The 26,913-nt window shown below is 45.0% G+C and overlaps 1 protein-coding gene across 1 annotated transcript in view; it reads right to left on the reverse strand.

Moving 5' to 3' along the window:
* The window catches only part of ST8SIA1 (ST8 alpha-N-acetyl-neuraminide alpha-2,8-sialyltransferase 1), a 100,211-nt gene that overhangs the window by 34,525 nt on the left and 38,773 nt on the right, over positions 1-26,913 (reverse strand). Inside the window, exon 2 of the mRNA XM_081210429.1 lies at positions 23,121-23,265. Within this exon, the coding sequence (XP_081066555.1) occupies positions 23,121-23,265 (145 nt within the window). The remainder of the gene's footprint in view (positions 1-23,120; positions 23,266-26,913) is intronic.

Here is a 26,913-nt window from a genome sequence, read left to right on the forward strand (position 1 = left end):
AAAGAGGGAGCTTCTCCTTTTTAAACCTTCACGTATTTTTCATCTTTATTAAAAGCACGCTGGATAAATCAGTAACTATCAGATCAGGATCTCCCTTTGGAGAATTTCCTTGGATGAGGTTAGTGACTCCAAAGCCTTCCTCTTTGCTCACATAAAAGATGGTCTCAGGGGAATTCAATTGTTGCTTTTTGCTAGAAGCCTTAATCATGTCTCCCCAACATAGCACACTTCATCCCATTGGACAGTGGTAAAAAACGATGCATGCAGTTGTGCTTTAGATGTGCAAGCAGGCAGTCATGACTTCTTAATATCTCAATACCCTGGACCGCCGAACAGTTAAAGCTTTAAAGGTCAGCACCAGCAGTTTGCATTGGTCTAAGTAAACCAACTGGTCCCAGTAAACCGAGATTGTGCTGCTATACAGTGGTACCTTGGTTCTCAAACGTCGAAAACCTGGAAGTAAGTGTTCTGGTTTTCGAACATTTTTTGGAAGCCAAACGTCCGATGCAGCTGTTGGGTATTGTTTCCGGGGTGCCTGCACCAATCAGAAGCTGCGACTTGGTTTTCCAACATTTTGGTCAAATAGACTTCCAGAATGGATTAAGTTTAGTGCTTTTGTTTTTGCTATTTATTTTGCATTTTTGTTTTTGAGGCTTTTTCGGTTAATTTGTTTTTGTGACTGTATGGAACCCAGTTCAGCTACTGATTGATTGACTTATTGATTGTGTGACTGCGGAAATGGATAAAAGCCCTCCATCAAAACAACAACTATCAGTGTAGGTAAGGAAAAAAATTTTATTTTAATTTTTATCATCCACAATACTGTCTTATTTATTTTGTAGTACAGTACATTGCTTACTGCTTTCATTTTATGGATCAATGGTCTTGTTAGATAGTAAAATTCATGTTAAATGGCTGTTTTAGGGGTTGTTTTTTAAAAATCTAGAACAGATTAATCCATTTTGCATTACTTTCTACAGGAAAGTACACCTTGGTTTTGGAACGCTTTGGTTCTGGAACAGACTTCTGGAACGGATTAAGTTTGAGAACCAAGGCACCTCTGCATGTTCAATCTGCCTCTTAAAATACCGTATTTTTCGCTCTATAAGGCGCACCAGACCACAAGATGCACCTAGTTTTTGGAAGAGGAAAACAAGAAAAAAAATATTCTGAATCTCAGAAGCCAGAACAGCAAGAGGGATGCTGCGCAGTGAAAGCAGCAATCCCTCTTGCTGTTCTGGCTTCTGGGATAGCTGCGCAGCCTGCATTCGCTCCATAAGACGCACACACATTTCCCCTTACTTTTTAGGAGGGAAAAGGTGAGTCTTATAGAGCAAAAAATACGGTAACCTGTGCATCATAATGACAGCCTTTTAGCTAGTGGAACACAAATGAAGCGTTGGCCGTGTATAATGCAACAGAAGGCGTCAGATCTAGAGATGGCCTTGGAAATATGATGAGCTTTGATGAAGTGGTCTGCCTCACTTACAGGAACATGTCAGGCCACAGCACCAGAATAATATGGAAAGTGTCAAACCTTAAACAGGAAGCTCGCTTGGATAGTAGTGATACAAAAAGAGGTTTTCTATCTGCACTCATAAAACCATTTGTTAAACCTCAAGATCTTAGGTACTCTTCCACAGCTTATTGTTGTGTGATTCACAAAAAGACGTAGCCTTAAATCAGAAGGATGCTTTGAAAAAGGCGCTTTGTATTAAAGACGTGTCTGGTGTTGGCCATAAAACCTTACAGGCTCTGACTAATCGAAAAGATCTTGGAGTGATGCTTTACAACAGCAAGAGGAGAATAATGAATGCACACGAAAGCTTATACCAGAACAAACTTAGTTTGTCTATAAGGTGCTACTGGACAATTTTTTATTTTAAAAAATGAGCTTTCGGGCCTGAAATGTGCTGCCGCTAAATGCCCCCAAAGGGCTCTTTCTGGCATGTATAGTTTCTCCAATGTTTATCCTGAAACTGCTCGAGGGAGTGGAATTTTTCTTCTTCTTTTTTCGCATCAGTAACACATCTTAGGAAGTGGGGACTAAGGTGAGGGCTTCTTGACACGACAAGAGCAAAGCGGAAGATAACTTGGAAACAGCCACAAATCTGCAGATGCTCCATGCGCAAGTTATGAATAGCTATTTATCATGCAGTTGGGACTTGCAATGGAATGTCACGGTGTAGCGTGGCTCCTGCTAAGGGTTCAAGGTCGCCATTTCCAGGATACTCCATTCCACACCCCTTCCCACCAGTTCTCCATTCTGTCACCAACTCAGAACTCCTTACCCACTGAGCAACCTTCAGTCCTCTTTGGGCTATTCTGGTTCAGTTCAGTTTCCCTCCTTAAAGCTTTTTGCACTTCCACAACCTTACGACTCCTCCTCCTTTTGCATGTACAGTGGTACCTCTAGATACGAACGGGATTCATTCCAGAGCCCCGTTCACATCTAGAAGCAGACGTAACCAGCGATGGCACGTCTGCGCACATGTGCGCCGCTTTTCGTCGCTTCTGCGCATGCGCATGATGTCATTTTGAGAGTCTGCACATGCGCAAGTGGCAAAACCCGGAAGTAACATGCTCCGTTACTTCCAGGTTGCTGCGGAGCGCAACTCGAACACGCTCATCCCGAAGCACATTCAACCCAAGGTATGACTGTAGATGGTGACTTTTTGCCTATGCAACAGTCTACACTCAGCCTCAGACTGGACATTGCTAACAGAGGGAATGAGAGCCAGAGCCCCAATGTTCTCTCTGCACTTTTAGGGCACAGCTAGTCATTCATGTCCTGAATAGCTCCGTTGCTTACTTAAAATTTACAGATTGTTCCCTATTGAAGGAGAATTACATGAAGATGATGTACAGATGGTACACAACACCAATGCAGTTAGGGAAAATGTACAAAACTAGTTGAAATATATGTTGGAAGTGTAAGGAAAAGGAGGGGACATTTTATCATATGTGATGGGATTGTAAGGTAATTAAAAAATATTGGGAAATGATATACAACGAATTGAAGAAAATGTTCCATTTAACCCGAGGCATTTTTGTTGGGGATTGTAGGGAAAGAGGTGCCCAAAAAGTTGAAAAACATCTTCATGTATGTGACAACGGCTGCGAGAGTTCAAGGATGGAAGACTGAAGAAACCCCAACTAAAGAATCATGACAAGAAAAATTGATGGACTATGCAGAACTGGCAAAATTGACATACAAGCTACGGGACAAGGATAACTGTGACTTTAAGGATGAATGGGAACCCTTTACAAAGTATCTGAAGATGCAACAAAGCGAACTGGACTCCTTGGCAGGTTTTGAATAAACATTCACAAACTTTTTATTGATAATAATCAGCTAAATAGTTTGAGGATCTATACAACTTTGTAACATGCAGAAAACAGCATTCTTAGAGAAACCAAAGACTGGAACTGAGGGAAGTCAGGGTGGGGTGGGGGTGGGTGGGTGGGTTTTGTGGGAGGGGGGGAGGGAGGAAAAATGGGGGGGGGGACAAGGATGATATGTTTTTGGATAATATGTCTTGTTATAATTTTGAATTAAAAAAAAAAGATCCGTTGCTTACAGCATGGTGCTGATAACGCCAAGGTTGCAGGTTCAATCCCCATTATGGGACAGCTTAAAAATCCATTGCAAATGCAATGATCCTTGTGGTCCCCTCCAACTCTAAATTCTACAATTCTGTGATGGAGGCTGATCTTTGACCAGAACTCTGGTGGGTTCTTTCTAAAGGAGGGGCAAAGAAAAGGGGGCTGCCTGTGAGCTACCAGGCACTATTCAAAGTATTAGTTCCATTCCTGAACCCCGTGTATGTTGGCAGAGCACATAAAAGCACTTTCCACCCCACCCCCACTCCGCCCCAATTTTACCTGTTTCACCCTGTTCCAGATCCTGCATGTCAGTGATCATGTGTCAATTGGACATGCCTAGGGAAGTTTTTAATGTTTAATAGGTTATTGTATTTTAGTGTTTTGTTGGAAGCCACCCAGGGTGGCTGGGCAAACCAAGCCAGATGGGCGGGGTATAAATAATAAATTATTATTATTATTATTATTATTATTATTATTATTATTATTATTATTAAAGGTAAAGGTACCCATGACCGTAAGGTGCAGTTGCGGACGGCTCTGGGGTTGCAGCGCTCATCTCACTCTATAGGCCGAGGGAGCTGGCGTTTGTCTGCAGACAGGTTCCGGGTCATGTGGCCAGCATGACTAAGCCATAGCTGTCAACGTTTCCCTTTTTTAAAAGGAAATTCCCTTATTCCAAATAGGATTCCTTGCAAGAAGAGGGAAAAGTTGACAGCTATGGATTAAGCCGCTTCTGGTGTACCAGAACAGCGCACGGAAACGTTGTTTACCTTCCCCGCCAGAGCGGTACCTATTTATCTACTTGCACTGGTGTGCTTTCGAACTGCTAGGTGGGCAGGAGCTGGGACAGAGCAACACCCCGTCGCGAGGATTCGAACCACTGACCTTCTGATCGGCAAGCCCAAGGCTCTGTGGTTTCGACCACAGCGCCACCCGTCCCCTTCCTGTACAGCATAAAAGGCCCTAAATGTCTTGGGGTCCAATTACCTGAAAGATGGAGCAGATCAGCAGGGGAGCTCCCCAGCTCAACAAACAAAGAACGGAGGTGGGTGGCAGAAGCCCAGAGGGGACTAAGAATGCTCAATAGCTATGGGATGCGAAATGACAGCTGGACAAGAAAATTGGGAAACTGGGAAGCAGGGTTGGATCTTCTGCAAGAGGGCTTGGCTGGCTGGCTGCAGCCCTAAACAGGAGCACTTGTTATTACGAGGATGAGACTCTACTGCAACACATGGTTGCAGTTCCCCCCTGTAATTATTAAAAGACTGATCTTTCACTCGGCAGCGCTCCACCTTGGGCAGATCCACAAAGCAAGGACGCCAGAGGAGAAGGGAGGCGGGGACAAGGTCTGGGGGTTTAGTACTGTGAAGGCTGACTTCATTATGTGAATAAACAAGCGACTGGATGAGGCTGCATGAGATCACTGCAAGCTGTAAAGACCCCTGGATACACTCATTGTTTCCTGGCGCCAATTAATACAGCGACACATTTTTCAGCGGCATCCAGGGATACATCTGATTAAATGTTATCTCTTCTGTGTGACTGCAGCCCCAGAAAAAAACAACAACCAGATCTTTCAGGGTTTGCTCAACCTCTGAGTCAGACCAGACACACAGTTTGCAACCTTTATAAAGGGTGTTTTCTTTCTTTCTAGATCAGTGGTACAAAGGGACAACATTCAACTTTGAAGCATTTTAAAATTAAAATGTTCCATACATTGGCATGAAGTATCATTCACCATATACAGGACTCCTCAGCTATCATCCTTCTTATCCCATGTTAAATCTAGCAAAGCGTTTGGGAGGAAAGTGGTTGTAAGGCGCAGACACAAGAGTCTCTAAAGGCTGACGGAATAACTACCTTGAAAGCACAACGCTCATGCTTTGGAAGCCAGCGATATGTGCTAGCAAAATGGAGAGTGTTTTGAACACACACAGAGAGTTTTGGAAATAGTTTTGAGTTAGAGGAGGCCAATAGCCATCTAGTCTCAAAGTTTGGAAAAGAGGATTAGACAAATTCATGGAAGATGGAGCAAGCTTGCTTTCTCCTGCTCTGGAGGATAGGACTCGATCCAATGGATTCAAGTTACAAGGAAGGAGATTCCAACTAAACATCAGGAAGAACTTTCTGACAGTAAGTATAGAATAGAATAGAATAGAATAGAATAGAATAGAATAGAATAGAATAGAATAGAATAGAATTTATTATTTATACCTCGCCCTTCTGGCTTTGTTTCCCCAGCCACTCTGGGCGGCTTCCAACAGAGTATTAAAATACAGTGGTCTGTTAAACATTAAACGCTTCCCTAAACAGGGCTGCCTTCAGATGTCTTCTAAAAGTCTGGTAGTTGTTCCTTCTCTTTGACATCTGGTGGGAGGGCGTTCCACAGGGTGGGTGCCACTACCGAGAAGGCCCTCTGCCTGGTTCCCTGTAACTTGGCTTCTCGCAGTGAGGGAACCGCCAGAAGGCCCTCAGCACTAGACCTCAGTGTCTGGGCAGAACGATGGGGGTGGAGACGCTCCTTCAGGTATACTGGACCGAGGCTGTTTTCACAGTGAGCTGTTTTCACAGTGGAACGGACTCCCTCAGGAGGTGGTGCTCTCCTTCCTTGGAGATTTTAAGCAGAGGTTGGATGGCCAACTCTCATGGTTGCTTGAGCCGAGATTCCTGCATTGCAGAGGGTTGGAATAGATGACTCTTGGGTAGTGTTCAAAATTCACCAGGCACCAGGCATGGCTGTAGGCAGGATTTTTGTTGGGGGGAGGACTTTTGTTAGAGGGGGAAGAACTAAGCTTTCAACAACTTGATTGGTCAGTAAGTTAAGTACTTTTATTTATTTACGTGATCTGGGGAGCAGGGGAGCTGCCCCCCAGGGTTGCTGTCCCCACCATCTGGAAGAGCATGCCTGGGAATTCTTGGATCCTTGGCTGTTTTGACACACTAACAACACACCCTTTAGAAATCTACCCAGGGACTATGCAGAATTAGATAAATTAACAGGAAGGATTCGAAACCTGCGGGATCAGAGATTCTTAGAAGACTGGAGTAAATATATGAACTATTTGAAAAGTAATGGTGAGGAACAGATTACACTAGTAGGACTGCAAGAAGTTTTGTAAGGTAGATTATTTGAAATACTGCAAGAAGGACTATGATGAGAATTATTAGTTAAGGACATTTAAATGTAATACAGTGTTGCCCTGCAAGACGAATGCCTCGCAAGACGGAAAACTCGCTAGACGAAAGAGTTTTCCGTTTTGGAGGTGCTTCGCAAAACAAATTTCCTATGGGCTTGCTTCGCAAGACGACAATGTCTTGCGAGTTCCTGCTAGTTTTTTTTCCTCCCCCCCTTTTTCTAAGCTGCTAAGCCGCTTATCAGCTGATCCGATCAGCAGATAAGCCGCTAAAAGCCGCTAATAGCGCTAATAGCGCTAATCCGCTAATCCTTCAATGGGCTTGCTTCGCAAGACGAAAAAACCGCTAGACGAAGAGAATCGCAGAACGGATTCTTTTCATCTTGCGAGGCACCACTGTATAGAAATTAAGAAAGGCAGAATAAGTGATAAAGAACGGAAAATCATCAGAGGTGTTGATGGAAGTCTAAAATATTGTATAAGATGAGAAGTTATGTTGTATGACTGTTGGAATGGATATGTTAAAACACGAATTAAAATGTATATAAAAAAAAGATGTTTAAAAAAGAAAAAGAAAAGAAATCTATCCAGGATGTTTTATCTGCACAATCGTGATGAATTTCGGGAACCAAAAAGCCATTTTGACTTTCGAGCTGCCTGGCCTGAAAATGGCAATTAGACATTCTGGTTTGGCGACTGTAGCCCAGGTTTAAGGAGCCATTTGGCACCTCTATAAATTTTACGGCGGCTGTTAGCCTTGGAGGCAGCAAGGCTTCTGGACACTATTTTCTGGAAACCACAGACGGAGAGAGGGCTCCTGTGTTTGGCTCCTACTTGCAGGTTTTCCACAGGCATCTGGGAGGCCACTCTGAGAAGAGGACTAGATGGGTCCTTTGCTTGACCCAGGAGCCTTTTATTACGCTCTTAAAGCCATCTGTGCTGAAAACTACAGCGAGGCCCAGGAGAATGGACAGGGTTGCATTCGCCACATCCTCTCCTCGACCTCAGACCTCCCCACAGAAATCGTGTCAAGGATAACTAAGCTAGCTTTCTTCCTTAGGGCTTAACCACACAGTGCATACAAATGCATGCAATCAAAAACTCCCAGCAGCCAATTATACTAATAAATAGTATTGGCGGCAAGAAGATCAAACCTCTCCATTCTGAAGGAAATCAGCCCTGAGTGCTCACTGGAAGGACAGATCGCGAAGCTGAGGCTCCAATACTTTGGCCACCTCATGAGAAGAGAAGACTCTCTGGAAAAGACCCTGATGTTGGGAAAGATGGAGGGCACAAGAAGAAGGGGACGACAGAGGACGAGATGGTTGGACAGTGTTCCCGAAGCTACCAGCATGAGTTTGACCAAACTGCAGGAGGCAGTGGAAGACAGGAGTGCCTGGCATGCTCTGGTCCATGGGGTCACAAAGAGTCGGACACGACTAAACAACAACAATTGGTGGCAGCAGCAGCAGCAGGGGAGTGGCATAATTTGGAACAGGGAAGGGCTTATCTCTTTCCCAAACCAAAGGTTCTCTGCTATAGTTCCTGGTGCCCAAACTAAGTACCCCAATCTTCCACACCATGGTGTTCCAAACTCATGAATGCAAGATGCTGGATTATTATTTTTTAATGTTAATTTTGTTATTGGGGTGGGGAGAGCATTGAAACATGCCACCCACCCCACAGGCCAAAGTGGTTCTGTCTAGGACAGGCATAGGCAAACTCCAGCCCTCCAGATGTTTGGGACTACAATTCCCATCATCCCTAACCAACAGGACTTGCCTATGCCTAGTCTAGGATCATTTTCACCACATCAGGGACATAGGAATCTGCCTTACACTGAGTCAGGCCATTGTTCCATCCATCTGAATACTGTCCAGACTGGCTGGCAGCAGGTCTTCAGGGTTCCAGGCATTTGGAGATTGGATTTATGACTTTCTACAAGCAATGCAGACGCTCTATCACTGAGCTGCTGTGCATAAATTCAGGTTTGATGCTTCTGTGCATTCGAGACAAAAGGGGCAACTTTTTGCTGGTTTCATTTATCCACTACAATGAATCCCTCGAAAGCATCAAAGAGTTTCATATAAAGGCGATGAAAGTCGTGATTTCTTCTTCCCAGGTACAGTGGTACCTCGGTTTTCAAACGCAATCCATTCTGGAAGACCATTCGACTCCCAAAACGGTCGAAAACCAAAGCATTTACTTCCAGAAAACTCAAAATGGAAGCCACGTTTCCTGTTCAACTTCTGAGGTGTGTTTGAAAACCAAAGCAGTTCCTTCCAGGTTTTCAGTGTTCGGAAACCGAAATGTTCGACTTCTGAGACATTTGAAAACCAAGGTACCACTGTACCAATATTTCAGCCTCTCTCTCACACGCACACACACACATATGCACACACTTGGGAGAGCAGGAGCATCGCGTCACAGCAGTGAAGCAACCTGAAAGCTGGATTTAGGCCCCCTGAGCTGAAAATTACACGGTTTATAGACCTCACTGCTAATCACTTTGCCACTTGCTGCTGCTAGGTCAAAGCGGATGTCTGTTGCAAATCAATGATGGAAAGAAGCAGAGACAGAACAGTCTTCCCCAGGAGCGAGACAATGTGAAATCCATCTCACACCTTGGAAACCATACTCGACAGGAGCGGGGGGTGGACAGAATGGAAAGAGGCATGCTGGTAGGAAAGCAGAGAACAAACCCCAAATGTAGAGAACATGGAACTAACTAATGGTGTGCAGCCATATCTTCAAAAGCAATTTCCTATGGAGGTGCAGTCCAATTACCATCACTCTCAATTTATTTTTCGCTCTGTAAGACCATAAGCCGCACCTAGTTTTTGGAGGAGGAAAACAAGGGGAAAAACATTCTGAATCTCAGAAGCCAGAACAACAAGAGGGATCGCTGTGCAGCAAAAGCAGAGATCCCTCTTGCTGTTCTGGCTTCTGGGATAGCTGTGCAGCCTGCATTCGCTCCATAAGATGCACACACATTTCCCCTTACTTTTTAGGAGGGGAAAAGTGAGTCTTATAGAGCAAAAAATACGGTACATAGTACAGTGGACCCTCTGGATACATAACTTTCAAGTCACGAACACGGCAAACCCGGAAGTGTATTGTCAGGGAACTGCCATCAGCTCAGAGGCAAGAGATGGAAGGGCACTTGGGTTACAGGGAGCCTCCAGAGATCGTGAGAAGCAGCACTTCCTCGGTGGAGGAGGGAAGCCACGCCTCTAGTGGGGAAGGGATGCGAGGCTCGGAGGATGCAAGGGAGAGCCACAGCACCGAGCATGGACAAAGCAGGGGGGAGGCAGGTTCCCCTTTGCCCACGCCCTCTCTGCGCAGTCGGTTTACGCGCAGAGAGGGGAGGCGTCAGCTGGGGGTCAAGAAACTACTCTGCTGGGGAAAGTTTAAGGACCGCCCCCTCCCAGATTCTGTTAGTGACTGAGCAAGACATGGAATTGAGACGTTCTGCACTGTGCATGTTTTTGTACCGATAATAAAGCCTTGAAAAGACCAGTGGGGGTCTTGCCTGTTTGCTCTCGAGCAACCACGCCGGCACATATAAGATGTGTTATTCCGGGTTTCGACCTGTGTGCGTGCGTGCACAGAAGTGCTCTATCGTGTTCCACGCATGTGCAAAAGTGGTGCCTCTGGTTACGGATTTTTTGGGGTACACATGGACCCCCGGAACGAATTAAATCCATAACCACTGTACGTATCCACTTTTCTTTTCTTCCAGGATAAAGCTAGGACATGAAAATTAATTTTGCTTAGACAAGCCTATCCAGATACATAACTCTGCCACGAGTGTTATTTTAGAATGCTTTTCTTTTTTTAAAAAAATAATTCCACTTGTTTTGAACATCTGCTTTTATTGTTATTTTTATGCCTATATTTATCGCGTAAACTGCTTGCTTAGAGGTTTTGATTAAGCGGTATATCAATCCAGTTACTTAATCAATCAAATAAACAAACATTCAGTGATGGATCATACGGCAAAAGATGGGGGGGGGAGTCCTTTTGAAAAATCCCATAAGATCGTAATTAAATCATATTTAATTCAACCGCTTCACTTTAGTTGTTGTCAAAGGACTCAGTTTTCAAGGAGGTTGAAAAGACTTTTTAAAAAAATATATATATTCAGCCAGCGGGAATCTTGCAAGTGCTTTTTAATTAGCCCTGGAGATTTGCAAGGAGAGGTTTGTAACAGCATCCAAAATTGGATTTTGATCATGCTGAAGATCCTGGTGGTATTAGCAACAGCAGCACGAATGCGGCAACCGATGAGGTTATTTATCTTTTTCATTTTTTTGTGATCCTTCCCAAGGCTGGTTACCAAAACCCCTGAAATGAGGCCCATGAGAAGAAGAAAAAAAAGAGTTCTGTTGGATTTTCCAGTGGCATCCTAGATTTTTATCTATCCCTGAACTGTGAGAAAATGTTGGGATAGTTGCTAGATTAACAGCCATTTTACCTGTGTCTCCTGGGACCACATCACACTATTTTTACACGCACACCTAAACCCAAAGTGTGAATGCAAGAACATAACTGAGTGCAAATAAAATACATCATGCAGATGGCATTCCTTGAGAAGCTGGGATTTGCTGCAAGCTCTTTGCTTTGTACACCTATTTATGTTTTTATTTTCCAGCCCTGTTTTTCAGTCGGATTTTTTCCCCAAGAACCCTTTCAGGAAGCCCCTAAATATTTGCAACTGATTTGTCCTACTTTGCTCACAGAAAGATTATGCATAGGTTAGACTGTGCCCAGTCTTCATTGAGCATTCGTCTTGATTTGCTCCAGATGTTGGAGGACATCAGGTTGGCCAAGGCTGTTCTACTTGTTCATGGTTTTGGGGAACCTGGGGGTGGAGGAACCTGTGGTCCTCCAGATGTGGTTGCACTACAACTCCCATCATCCTTGAGCAGTGACCAGGCTGGCTGCAGCTGATGGAAGTTGGGATGCCAGCACATGTAGCGGCCTGGTGCTCTATATAGCATTAGTGGGGGTATCCAAGGAAGCAGAAGATTCAGGATTCTACCTGAATCACGTGCCCTATCACTTGTCTTTTCTCTAAACTAACCCCCCCCCAATAACCATTTCCCATAGGAGTCGTTACGAATTGCAATTGCAGTCATACCTAGGAAGTCGAACGGAATCTGTCCCAGAAGTCCGTCCAACTTCCGAGAAGTTCGGAAACCAAAGTGCGGCTCCTGCAGCCAATCAGAAGCCGCGGAAGCTCCATCGGACATTTGGCTTCCAAAAGAAGATTCGAAAACTGGAACACTCACTTCCGGTTTTCGATCGTTCGAGAGCTAGAACATTCTGACTCCCAAAGCATTTGGGAGCCAAGGTACGACAGTACAGTGGTACCTCAGGTTAAGAACTTAATTCGTTCTGGAGGTCTGTTCTTAACCTGAAACCATTCTTAGCCTGAGGTACCACTTTAGCTAATGGGGCCTCTCACCCTGCCACCGCCGCGCGATTTCTTTTCTCATCCTGAAGCAAAGTTCTTAACCCGAGGTACTATTTCTGGGTTAGCTGAGTCTGTAACCTGAAGCATCTGTAACCTGAAGCGTCTGTAACCCGAGGTACCACTGAAATTCCTTTTCGTTCATCTTGAACATGAACTAAGGTAAAGGGACCCCTGACCATTAGGTCCAGTCGTGACCGACTCTGGGGTTGTAGCGCTCATCTCGCTTTACTGGCCAAGGGAGCCGGCATACAGCTTCCGGGTCATGTAGCCAGCAGGACTGAGCCGCTTCTGGCAAACCAGAGCAGTACACAGAAACACTGTTTACCTTCCCACCAGAGCGGTACCTATTTATCTACTTGCACCTCATGCTTTTGAACTGCTAGGTTGGCAGGAGCTGGGACCGAGCAACGGAAGCTCACCCCGTCGTGGGGATTTGAACCGCTGACCTTCTGATCGGCAAGTCCTAGGCTCTGTGGTTTACCCCACAGCGCCACCAGTGTCTGAACATGAACTAGTTACTCCTTACAATGAACTTTCCGAAGCCGAAGAGCCGCTAAGGTCAGCCCCATGTGTAGCATTAGCAGTAGTCTAGTCTCAAGGCGACAACAGCATGAGTGACACCCATCACTCAGAGCGGAACCTGACATCAATAAACCCATTTGGTCCTGCTGCATTCAAGGACATGCGCTGACAAACTTCCCCTGCAACCATGCTCTTGCAAAGTGGCATTTATTTCTGTTAGGCAAACACTTAAAACAGACAGCTGACCTTTCCAAATGCCACCAAAGGGTGACGAGGCTTCAACCGAGAAAGGGGAGGAGGCAGGAATCTGCCTGGAAAGGGCCAGCTTTGCTCAAGGGGGTCAAACGGCTTCCTTCATCTGCTCTTCTGGCAGAAGAAAACTGTCTTCTAACAGTGGAAGCATTGATGGGTAAGAACACAGGAAGAGGCAGCTGGATCAGGTCAACAGCCCAACTATTCTGTTTTCCCAGGGACCTGTTGGAAACCAGTAAGCAGGATCCAACCACAAGAGCATTCTGCCTTCCCGCGGTTCCCAGAAAAGAAGAGCACTGTTGCCTTCAACTGCAGGCAGAGAACAGCCATCATAGCTAGTAGAAATTGATTGCCTTCTGCTCCCTGAATCTGTCTAATCCTTAAAAAAAAACAAAAAAACAACCATCCAGATTCTATAGTTTAACTATGTGAATAAGCACTCTTTCTCATCTGCCCTGAATCTTCCAGTGGTCAGTTTGACCGGAAGGCCTCCCTCTTTTTAGATAAAGGCTGCAATGGGCAGCACTTTAGAACAAGCAGCATCTTGCCAATTCCAAGACATGATGTGATGGGATGATGAGCTGCTTGTGCGTAAAATCCAAGTCCCTCAGAGTTTGGTTAAGTCCGCAAACCTCTGTCTGTAACGGAGCCCCTTAAGCATGGCTCCGTCAGTCGCTGGCAGATTCCGACAGTGGTTGCTTACGGAATCTCTTCCAACATAAAAGCTCCTTAACGGAAACACGCCTTCTGGACTCACGGCGTGACAGTTTCCGGTGAGGAGTGGGTGTCCCTACAGGAGGTCCTGACACCTCCCCACTGTTTTCGCTGGAAGTGTCTCTGAGCCATCCCTCCTGCTCACTTTCCCTCGGAGCTCCTCCTCTCCCCCTGCTGGTTCCCTCTTCAGCTGCTGAGTCTCTCCCAACCTCTGTGAGCCCTTCCACCTCCTGTCCTTCCGATGGCAGTTCCCTAACACGTGAGTAACAGCTGGAGTGTTTTCTTGTTGGCTATGGGATTGCTTGTCAAGCTTCACAGTATAACTTCCCTCTGTTTGGGCATCTATTTTCTGGGGGAAAGCATTATAGTCTCTTGTTCCCATTCTTTAAATCCTCTGTTCCCATTACAGTGGTACCTCGGGTTAAGAACTTAATTCATTCTGGAGGTCCGTTCTTAATTTGAAACTGTTCTTAACCTGAGGTACCACTTTAGCTAATGGGGCCTCCTGCTGCCACCACCGCACGATTTCTGTTCTCATCCTGAAGCAAAGTTCTTAACCCGAGGTACCACTGTACAGTATTTCCCAGGACACAGTTCGCCTCTTGGGATTATGTCGCATGTGACTCCTCCCCCCCCCCCCAAATCTGGGGAGTAGTGTTCAGAAAGGAAGCAATGATAGGACAGACAAAAAAAGACTTCTCCCCCAGAGTGTAGTTCAACTATGGAACTCACTTCCACAAGAGGCATTGATGGATGGCCACCAACTCGGATGGCTTTAAAAGAAGATTAGACAAATTCATGGAAGATGGTACAGTGGTACCTTGGGTTACAGACACTTCAGATTACATACGCTTCAGGTTACAGACTCAGCTAGAAATATTACCTCAGAAATACTACCTTGGGTTAAGAACTTTGCTTCAGGATGAGAACAGAAATTGTGTGGCTGCAGTGGGAGGCCCCATTAGCTAAAGTGGTGCTTCAGGTTAAGAACAGTTTCAGGTTAAGAACAGACCTCCAGAACGAATTAAGTACTTAACCTGAGGTACCACTGTATGTTCAAGAGGAAACAAGCTTGTTTTCTCCTGCTCCGGAGGGCAGGACTCGAACCAATGGCTTCAAGCTGCAGGAAAGGCGATCCCGACTAAACATCAGGAAGAACTATTGAAGATGACGGACTTTGCATACCAACAAAAGAAGAGTGGCAGGTGAAGATGATGGACTTTGCAGAACTGGCGAAGCTGACAGGAAAAACCCGAAACCAGCACGATCAAGTATTCCCAAAGGACTGGAGTGAATTTATGCGATATCTGAAAGTTCATTGTGAGCAATTAACATCACTAGCAGGGTTGTCTGATGAGTTGTAATGAGAAATTTTCTATCTTTCTATGTTTATTTAAATTTTGAGTCATTCTGTAACGAGTGCAATTAGAATCGGAAAACGTATAAAGGTTAATTTTGAAAGCCATGAGACGGGAGGGAAGGCTTGGAATATTGTTTTTTGAATACAGTGGTGCCTCGCAAGACGAAACTAATTCGTTCTGCGAGTTTTGTCGTCTTGCGATTTTTTTCGTCTTGCGAAGCACGGTGTCGGAAAAGTTTTGGAAAAGCTTCAAAAATCACCAAAGTCTTCAAAAACCTCAAAAAAGGCTACCACACCGCGTGCTATGAGTTGCTCCTCGAAGTCAAGTTGCAACTGTATTAACGGTTTTAAGAAAAAGGAAACAAACTTGTAAGACGTTTCCGTCTTGCAAAGCAAGCCCATAGGGAAAATTGTTTGCGAAGCAACTCAAAAAACCAAAAACCCTTTCGTCTAGCGAGTTTTCCGTCTTGCGAGGCATTCGTCTTACGAGGTACCACTGTAATGATATTGGAAAACTGCTACATTCAGTTACAAGGAAATTCAGATGGAAGAGATTAGAGGAAGTCAAGTGCCGTATTTTTCGCTCTATAACACGCACCCGACCATAACACGCACATAGTTTTTAGAGGAGGAAAATCCGTAGGCATGCCACCCGTAGGCATTTCCTCCATAGCACGCACAGACATTTCCCCTTACTTTCTAGGAGGAAAAAAGTGAGTGTTATGGTGCAAAAAATACAGTAATATGTTTATGAAGTTGGAAGTTTAACTAATTAATTATTTTTTATTGTATATGTAGTTGTGGTTGTATCTTTGGTTATTGTTTGTTGTACCTGTTTTATTTATTTATTTTTTCTTACTTTTGTTTTATTGATTTTATAGTATGTATTGTGTTTATATGAAATGCAATAAATATTATTGGGGGTGGGGAGAGAGAGAGACAGGAGGGAAGGAAGGAAGTTGATAGGCTCTAAGAGCCAGGGCGGTATAGTGGATGATGATGATGTGAATATATAATATTAAATGGAAAATTTACACACACACATACACACACACGAGATCCCTGCATTTCAGGAGGTTGGACTAGATGACCCTTGAGGTCCTTTACAACTCTACAATTCTGTGATTCCTCCACTATGTGAGGCATTATGCTTCTAAGTCAGTGGCGTAGCGTGGGGGGTGCAGGGGGGGCGGCCGCACGGGCGCAACATCTGGGGGTTAGGGTTAGGGGGCGCAAATCCATGGGTTAGGGGGCGCAAATCCACGGGTTAGGGGGCGCAAATCCACGGGTTAGGGGGCACAAATTACTTGCCTTGCCCCGGGTGCTGACAACCCACGCTACGCCACTGTTCTAAGTACCAGTTGCTGGAAACCACGAGAGGAGAGATTGCTCTTGTGGCCGGGTCCTGCTTGGGGTTTTCCACAGGCATCTGGTAGGCCATTGTGAGAACGGGTTTCTGGACTAGATGGGCCACTGGCTAGCAATTCTTACTGCATCATTTTCCTTTTTTGCAGCAAATTTAGCTGTGAAAACTTCTGAACAGCTGCTCATCTGGGACAATAAAACATCCCCTCCAACCACACAGAACACATTTTCTATATCACAGCAGCAACAGCAAAACTGTTGTTTGTTCACAAATGGAAAATTTTAGTACTGGGAATATGGAAGATAAATACATTTTTTTGCTAAAGAGCGAAAAGAACAGGAGAGTGATAGATTCAGAAAAAAATATAGTTCCCTATTACCCAATTTCCCCCAAAGGAGTTTTTGCCTTCCAAATGCTCAATAAGGCTTTGATATATTTTAAGCAAAATGGTCATATTTATTGTACGCTTTCAGAATGCCATTATTTACCTTCATCAATCTGCTTATTCAGTGTTACTACAATCACTAGGGACAATTACTGCAATTACTAGGGACGCAGGTGGCGCTGTGGGTTAAACCACAGAGCCTAGGACTTGCTGATCAGAAGGTTGGTGGTTCAAATCCCCACGACGGGGTGAGCTCCCGTTGTTCGGTCCCTGCTCCTGCCAACCTAGAAGTTCGAAAGCACGTCGAAGTGCAAGTAGATAAATAGGTACCGCTCCGGCGGGAAGGTAAACGGCGTTTCCGTGTGCTGCTCTGGTTCACCAGAAGCAGCTTAATCATGCTGGCCACATGACCCGGAAGCTGTCTGCGGACAAACACCGGCTCCCTCGGCCAATAAAGCGAGATGAGCGCCGCAACCCCAGAGTCTGTCACAACTGGACCTAATGGTCAGGGGTCCCTTTACCTTTACCTTTTACAATCACAGAAATGGAGTGTTTGTGTGTGTGTGTGTGTGTGTGTGTGTGTGTGTCTGTCTGTCTGTCTGTCTGTCTGTCTGTCTGTCTACCATGAAGTCAATTGAAGTAATCTCAAGATACTATTTTAATTCTAGATACATTTAGATGCTATTTTGAATCAAGATGGTAGACTGAATCTTCTTCTCTTTCTTTCTTTCTTTCTCAGAATTCCCAAGCAACCTTGGATACAAGGCTGCTAGTTAGGTATAAATCAGTTCTTTAAAAGTAGGAGAATAGCAAACTCGGAATGCATCAATGCCTCGAGCTGGTGGAGAAGAAAAATTATTTTTCTGCTGAAGAAATACTGCTCTGATTAAATCAGGAGCACAACAGCCCCTTCTGCAGCCTCGCCACATCCTCTGAGCATTTCAAAGCAGGACTTGTTTTTAGAAGAAGTTGCAAAGCTTTTGAAGACTTGCTGAAAGGAGTGTTTAGCTTCCCCCAAATTCTCCGCTTATTGCTGGGAAGGTGGCAGTAATAGGTGCCATTCTTCAGAGTCCTTAATCCACATTATTCTATGTTTTGAAAAATGAAGAGGGAGCTACAGAAAACTTAATAATTCAAGTTATGAATTCAGAGCCAACAAAGTTTCCAAGGCCTTTCGGATCAAGGGTGGTTTCATCCGATAAAAACGTTAGGGCATTCCTCTTTGGCAAAACACAGAGGCAGGAAAAGATCTTGGAATAGTTCTGAGGTCAGTCCCCCCCCCATCTTGCCCCCCTCTGTGAGGCAAAATATCTGAATTTTGCAGAATACTCGTACTTCATATACCGTATATACTCGGGTATAAGCCGGCCCGAATATAAGCCAAGGCACCTAATTTTAGCACAAAAACTTATAGACTCGAGTATAAGCTGGTTCACCATACCACAAACCTGGTGGTGGCATCAGAGGCAGAGGAAGAACAAGCAGCCCGACCGCCTAATTCGAGTATAAGCCGAGGGGGGCTTTTCCAGCATAAAAAAAGGTATCAATATTTTTATTCATCATTTTTTGCTGAATTTATACCCCAGCTTCTTTTTCTCCAAGGTGGCTCAAGATGGCATACATGGTTCCTTCAATCCCCACAACAGCCTTGTGAGGTACGCCAGGCTGGTAGGCAGGGACTGGCCCAAGGTCACCCAGCAAAGGGGCCAAAGGAGGATTTGAACCCTGATCTCTCCAAAGTCCTAGTCCGACACTCTGACCGTATACCACGCTGGCTCTCTATTCATCTCAATAGCACTACTTTATGTGTGCATTGATAAAAGATGTCTTTGTCTGCAGGTGCTTGCCAGCAGCCTTTGGAGGGGGTGTGAGGGGGAAGAATCAAAATACAGTCCTGGCAATGATTGTTTGGGTTTCGACACGTCTCTTCTCCCTTAGGCATCTGCAACACTGCAAGCTTCATTCATTAAACCGAAGGCAGATGTAACAATGGCGGCGGCTGGACGTGGGATGTCACGAAACGAGAATGACAAAGGCCATGACTAAGCCTCAGGGCCGGACTCCTACGTGCAATTTATTTGAGAGCCAGCCTCGCTCCCATACTCAGGGCTTAATTCAGAATAAAAAGCGTGTGGTTTGCCTGCACGTCCCCATTGTTTTCCCGTGCTTTGCCCCAACTGAAGAACAAACGGAAATTAAAAGAGCTTCCCTTTGTTAAGGCAATTTTAATCAGTTTTTAGTATTTTGACTTTTGTATGTTTTAAAGCAAATTTTGATTTTGATTGCCTCGCCTTTTTGTCAACCGCTTTGAGGTTTTCTACAACCAAGCGGCGTATAAATTTTATTGATGCTGCTGCTTGAAGAAAATTAAATTTATTTATTTAGATTTTTATGTTTTTACCAACAATCAAACACCAACAGCGAAACCCCCCAGGCAGCTGATACATTGGGTATACATAATCAATAATAACATATTCAAATCAACCATATGTACAATTTTATACATGTTAGCACTCCTCCATCCACAAGGTTTATTTAACTTTTAACATTTTAATTGCCCCAAATTGTTCAAACCTACCCAAATAATTCAATATCTCCTCAAACCAATCCTCCTCTTTCTCACTGACCTTAAACCCTTTCATTCTGTGTATCTTCGCAGTTAGGTATTATAAAATTATAATATTATTCAGTTTTTTTCCTTCATTGGGAAGAACATTAAATAGAACCTGACGGATCCGGCCAGTGATAGACTCACAGACTGCAGAGCTAGAAGGGAACCAAGGGTCATCTAGTCCAACCCCGGGCAATGCAGGAATCTCAGCTACAGCATCCATGACAGATGGCCACCCAACCCCTGCTTAACAGCCTTCAAGGAGAGTCCATCAATTTCTGAGGGAGACCACTCCACTGTTGAGCAGCTCTTGCTGTCAAAAAGGTCTTCCTGAATCTCACGTGGCCAACCAGGGTGCCCGTGAGAAACCAGCAAGCAAGATTCCAGCAACTGATGTTCAGAAACATGGCTGCGTCCAACTGTGTCACCACAGCATAGCCACCGATAGCCCTCTTTCCCACAAGTTTGTCTAACCCTCCTTTTTTAAAATATTTTTTTAAATTCAATTTTACAATTTAATCAGCATAATCCATTAACACAAATCACATAAGAAAATAAGCATACAGTCACACCTCGGGTTACAGACGCTTCAGGTTGCGTTTTTTCCGGGTTGCGGACCACCGAAACTTGGAAGTACTGGAATGGGTTACTTCCGGGTTTCGGCGACCGCGCATGCGCAGAAGCGCTAAATCGCGCTTTGCACATGCTCAGAAGCGCCGAATCACAACCCACGCATGCGAAGACGCAGATTGCAAACGCTGCGGGTTGCGAACGTGCATCCTGCACGGATCATCTTTGCAACCCAAGCCTCCACTGTACATCCCATTTCCACCCACCCATAGACTTCCCTCAACTTCCCCTTCCAGTTCTTTCTAATGTTTTCTCATTCTGCATATTCTAATCTAATCTTAATATCATTCCTCTTTACCTAAAAACTCTTATTTTCTTCCAAAAAAAATTATATCAAACCGTTCAAATCCCATATTCTACTTGTTTATTTCCACATCATTTTTCAATATCTACCACATTAGATATCTAACCCTCTTTTGAAGCCATTCAAGTCCGCAGCCGACATTCAAGTCTGCAGCAGTGAGTTCCACAGGTTAACTGTGCACGGCGTGAAGGAGGACCTTCTTTCTTCTGTCCTTATCTGCCCATTCTTATCTGACACATATACAGTGGTACCTTGGGTTAGATACGCTTCAGGTTAGATACGCTTCAGGTTACAGACTCCGCTAACCCAGAAATAGTCCCTCGGGTTAAGAACTTTGCTTCAGGATCAGAACAGAAATTGTGCAGCGGCGGCATGGCAGCAGCGGGAGGCCCCATTAGCTTAACTCAGGTTAAGAACAGTTTCAGGTTAAGAACGGACCTTCGGAACGAATTAAGTACGTAACCTGAGGCACCACTGTACAGTGGTGCCTCGCAAGACGAAAAGTATCCGTTCTGTGATTCTCTTCGTCTAGCGGTTTTTTCGTCTTGCGAAGCAAACCCATTGAAGGATTAGTGGATTAGCGCTATTAGCGGCTAATCTGCTGATCGGATCAGCTGATAAGCAGCTTAGCGGCTTAGAAAAGGGGGGGAAGGGGAAAAAACCAGCAGGAACTCGCAAGACATTGTCGTCTTGCGAAGCAAGCCCATAGGAGATTCGTTTTACGAAGCACCTCCAAAACGGAAAACTCTTTCATCTAGCGAGTTTTCCGTCTTGCGAGGCATTTGTCTTGCAGGGCACCACTGTAGAGGCAAAGGATGCAGAGCAGGGAAGGGGCCACTCAAAGTCTGCACAAGGAAAGTTCTAGAACTATTGCTGTTAAATGGAGAAAACAACAGCAGCAGCAACAGTCCCCAAATTTTTTCGACCCGAAGGAGCTTTTAGTGATATTATTCAACACGCCACATCTGCTGCGTGTGGATGGTCACTGTGCCTGCAAACTGAACTGATGGTAGTCTAATGCTATTATTATTATTAGTGTGCTTGAGTGTATTTATTCTTTAATTTTCTTTTTTCATTTCATTTCTTTTTTCATTTCCGAGGGGTTGGACTCGATGGCCCTTGTGGTCTCTTCCAACTCTATGATTCTATGATTCTATTCCTTGTTAAAAAGAATAACTAAAAAGCAACATGCTACATCTGCACCATATATTTAAAGCATATTAATTTGTTCCATTTTATTGTATTAATATCCCACCTTTCCAATGGGTCAGTGCGTACGGCTGTTAACCAGAAGGTTGGTGGTTGGTTGAAGCCTATTCAGGGGCAACAGTGCAGGGGGTTGGACTAAATAGAGTTGGCATATTTTGAAAAGCAAAAAAGAGGACACATTTGCCAACTCCTACTTTTAACTACGGTTCGCTAGGAAGACTCTCGTTTCAAATGCCCCTACTATACGTAGGCTATAGAAGCTGTGACATATTGCTAGTAGCAATGTTCCTAACTTTCAACATCACCATCATCATCATAATACAACATATTGCTCCCTCACTTGCCACATGTAAGTATTTGGACTCATGTTCACATCTTTGCAAACATAAGTGTGCACAGAACAATTTATTAAACTGTTTTTAACATGCACATAGGGACATGGGTGGCGCTGTGGGTTAAACCACAGAGCTTAGGGCTTGCTGATCAGAAGGCTGGCGGTTCAAATCCCCGCGACAGGGTGAGCTCCCGTTGCTCGGTCCCTGCTCCTGCCAGCCTAGGAGTTCGAAAGCACACCAGTGCAAGTAGATAAATAGGTACCGCTCTGGTGGGAAGGTAAACGCCATTTCCGTGCACTGCTCTGGTTCGCCAGAAGCAGCTTAGTCATACTGGCCACATGACCCGGAAGCTGTATGCCGGCTCCCTCGGCCAATAAAGCGAGATGAGCGCCGCAACCCCAGAGTCGGTCACGACTGGACCTAATGGTCAGGGGTCCCTTTACCTTTACCTAACATGTACATAATGGGCTCTCCTTAAGGACAGGGGGGATGTTAACTCTTGCCCTCCCAGACTCCTTCTCCAAAATCTTGTAGCTGAGCCAGTGTCCTTTTAGTTCAGCCACAAGAGAAGGGATTTATACAGTATGTAGCTAGTTTAAGATGCTGCTCTGATTCTCTGCTGCAGACTAGCTTAGCTAAGTATCTTAGATCTGAGTCTAATGCACTAAAAAAAATTTCTTGGGTTACTGGAAACAAAAAAACCCAGAAATTTTAAAAATCTACCTTGATAGAAGTTTTAATCCTGAAAAAGAGGACGTGTGCTGGGGAAAAGAGGACATATGCCAATCAGACCTGAAAAAGAGGACATGTCCTGGAAAAAGAGGACATATGGCAACCCTGTGTGGCCCTCAGGGTCCCTTCCAACTCTACAATTCTATGGTTCTCCAAGCAGCTCAAGGTGGTGTATGTGGTTCTAGCCCCCTCATTTAATTCCACAAGAAACCCTGCAAGGCGGGTTAGGCTGAAAGGCGATGCCTGGCCCAAGGCCACCCAGTGAGCTTCAAGGCCGAGTGGTGATTCGAACCCTGCTCTCCCAGGCCTTAGTCTGACACTGCACCACACTGTCTGTTGCTGTTTGTGGCGCTGCTACACCTGCAGAATCCCAGGGATTGTAGTTTGTTCGGCATCTGGGCCTTTTCGTATCAGCAAAGGCGTTCCAGAAGAAATGAATAAATGCAAACAACAGAAAAAAATAAACAAGAGGGTCACTGACCTTTGGGAAAAGGGAGAAGGTTTCGTTGTCAATGGTGAAGGAGTACAGAAATTCCCCGTCATACCACAGGTTCTTCCCCACCGGAGAGTTCTCTTTAGTCATGGCAAAGAAGCGCCCAGGGTCACAGCAGTCTTTCAGTAGTTTCCTAACGGAGAAAGTTGAGTAGAGAAAAAGAAAACAAGACAACTGAACGAGACCAATTGATGAGAGCCCAACCGAGATATGCTAGGATTTGAACCCAGGGCCTGCAAAGCCAGTGCTCTAAACGCGGCAGCTAAAAAAGCCAATGCAATTCTGGGCTGCATCAATAGGAGTACAGCATCTAGATCAAGGGAAGTAATAGTGCCACTGTATTCTGCTCTGGTCAGACCTCACCTGGAGTACTGTGTCCAGTTCTGGGCACCACAGTTCAAGAAGGACACTGACAAACTGGAACGTGTCCAGAGAAGGGCAACCAAAATGGTCAAAGGCCTGGAAACGATGCCTTATGAGGAACGGCTAAGGGAGCTGGGCATGTTTAGCCTGGAGAAGAGGAGGTTAAGGGGTGATATGATAGCCATGTTCAAATATATAAAAGGATGCCATATAGAGGAGGGAGAAAGGTTGTTTTCTGCTGCTCCAGAGAAGCGGACACGGAGCAATGGATCCAAACTACAAGAAAGAAGATTCCACCTAAACATTAGGAGGAACTTCCTGACAGTAAGAGCTGTTTGACAGTGGAATTTGCTGCCAAGGAGTGTGGTGGAGTCTCCTACTTTGGAGGTCTTTAAGCAGAGGCTTGACAACCATATGTCAGGAGTGCTCTGATGGTGTTTCCTGCTTGGCAGGGGGTTGGACTCGATGGCCCTTGTGGTCTATTCCAACTATGATTCTATGATTCTATGACTGAACTACAGGCCTTCGGCGGGCAGTCAGCGTGGCCAAAGGGCAAAAAGGACGGGTGTTTTGGTTCAACAGCAAATAGAGGACCGTGGGATCTATACAAAAATAAATCAGTACAATCTACTAACATGTTCCAAATGCCTGCCAACTCTACTCATAATAAGACTGCCACAAGACTGTCATTACAGTTCCTCTGAAGGAGCAGGTATGCAGTTTGGGGACACTTCTGGATCCCTCCGCAAAAGTGGATCTACTCCCCCCCAAAAAATCCTTTTGGTGAAAAGCAGGTGTACAGAACCTCTGCCCTGCCAGGCCCTGCTGAACTACAACTCCCATCATCCCTGGCCATTGGCCCTGCTTGCTGAAGCTGGTGGGAGTTGTAGCTTAGCAACACCCGGAGGACCAAAGATTACCAACACCTGGGGAAGAGAGAGAAAATATCCTGCTCATCAGCTGCGACAGGGAGAGGAGAGCATTCTGAGCATCCGGGCGCCTGGTATATAATCGACAGCGTTCTATATGGCAGGAATTGCTTGCATCCACTTACAAAACTCAAGAGGATATTTCCGCTTGATTCTATTCCGGTCTAAAACCTGCCCTGATGGTAACCTGCCGGGAACCCCAAAGCCAGCTTGCAGAGATGCCCGCTGGCTGCTGAACTTTCCCAGTTCCTGCCATCTGCTGCTACAGCCACAGAAGCCCTTTGTCCTGCCCTCTTCCCTGCAGTTCTTCCCATGCGTCTCTTTGTCACAAAGCCTGCCCTTTGAAACAGCCCTCCTGCAGATAATGGAATTACTTCTTCATCATGCAACAAATAATTCCCCCCACCCCGCTTTCTATTCTTGGTTCTCAGCTTCCTAGTACTGAGACAGAAAAAATATAGATAAATGGATCTCTTTTAAAGCACCTGGAGATTTAACCCCCCCCCCCCCCGCCAAAAAAACCTGCCGGTTACACAGCAGTGGCGATTTGTGCCATGCTGCTAAATTCAAAACGAAGGCATCAGTACAAAATTATATTAACCTGTACCTTCGCCCAAAATAGTTATTGTTGAGCAGTATGTAATGCAGAATAAAAGCCCTTATATATATCTGGATACTGTGATCTATTGAGCTGTTTCTCATACAATGGTAATCCAAAGCATGGCTAAGCGTGAATGAGAGAAAAGGAATGTATGGAGTGAAAATCAAATCTATTTCACTCTTCCCCTGGTCATCGTCCTCCTGCTGCACTAGCCAGAGCTAAGCCATGGACTAGCTTAGTGTTCTGCCCAAACTCAAGCTGATGGGTTGTCTCACTTCAAACAAACCATGGGTTGTAACCAAAGTTTGTTCTTGCCCTACCATTTGTTTGTTTGTTGTTGCAAGCCCTTAAACCACTGAGCCTCTTGGGCTTGCTGATCAGAAGGTCAGCGGTTCAAATCCCCGCGACGGGGTGAGCTCCTGTTGCTCTGTCCCAGCTCCTGCCAACCTAGCAGTTCAAAAGCACGCCAGTGCAAGTAGGTAAATAGGTACCACTCCGGCGAGAAGGTAGATGGCGTTTCCGTGCACTCTGGTTTCCGTCATGGTGTTCTGTTGCGCCAGAAGTGGTTTAGTCATGCTCGCCACATGACCTGGAAAGCTGTCTGTGGACAAACGCTGGCTCCCCCGGCCAGAAAGTGAGATGAGTGCCACAACCCCATAGTCACCTTTGACTGGACTTAACTGTCCTTTTTTTACCTTTACTAGTTAAGTACTGGTACTAAGTTAAGTTTACTTTTTGCAAATACTTTAATAAAATCCCAACTCTTAGCTATGTATATAAATTTATTGTAAAGAAATTGAATAAAACCCAAACCCCAATGTTTAGCTGTCTATGTAAACATATTATAAATAAATTGAATAAAACCAAAACTCAATGCTTAGCTATGCATCTAATGCAGGGAGGAAGAACTTGGTACCCTTCAGATATTTGCAGGACTACATCTCCCATCGTTCCTGACCACTGGTCATAGTGGTTGAGGCTGATGGGAGCTGGAGTCCTGCAACATCTTGAGGGCACTGGGTTGCCTACCCCTAACCACGTGTGTCTCGTCTCAAACAGAACCACACACCAAATTCCAAGCACAGTGACACCATAGGACTTGAGGTGGGCCTTCTTGATGCAGTACAGCTGCTCCTGCCACCAAGCTATGGCTTTGGGGAAATGTTGTGAGCTCTGCAATCACAGCTGAGCACCTATATGTGATTGGTTATGACAGATTTACGATTTTCTGAAGGGGAGCAGACAGCAGCATCTATTGGAGAGCGAACTGCAGCTCTATAAGTGCGAATCAGCAAGTCGTAATTAATGAGATGTTTCTCCTTGCCATTCTTTGGCCGCTCTGACTTTTAATTTTCATGAAGCTAGGATTTTGCTGATAGCACAATGCATTCCCCACTTAAGTGATTGGGTGTTTAGGGGTCACCTCATTAATTCCTTGCAGGACGCAGATTCAGGATCACTTGATGACGATGAGCTATTCCTTAATGGTTTCCAGTCACCTTGACCAGCGTGACCAGCAGTGGCACTTATGCGCCTGGAAGCATGTGCAAGAGCTCAGCGCGGAAACTAACAGGGTTCCCAAGTCATACGGAGTGCATGTCTAAAGTGGTGGGTGTTATAACAATTTACAAGTTGCCTTGGCAGATTCGCAGGGTTAAAATGCAGGTGAACCACTCCAATTGTCAACACCATCGTTTTCTCTTTGCACCTGACATTTCCCCATCTGGAAAACAGATTCTCTGGCAGTCTTAGATGTGCTTTCATGTATTATCTCCCTTCTCACTTGCTTTTCTCGCCCTCTATGGTCAGCGCTGATTTGAATACTTTGTGACTCGTTTCTGCCCAGAGATGCATATGGATTCATTGGGTGTTATATCACAGCAGCTCC

The sequence above is a fragment of the Podarcis bocagei genome (genome assembly GCF_964188305.1).
Source record: "Podarcis bocagei genome assembly, chromosome: 10".
NCBI classification, from domain to species: Eukaryota; Metazoa; Chordata; class Lepidosauria; order Squamata; family Lacertidae; genus Podarcis; species Podarcis bocagei.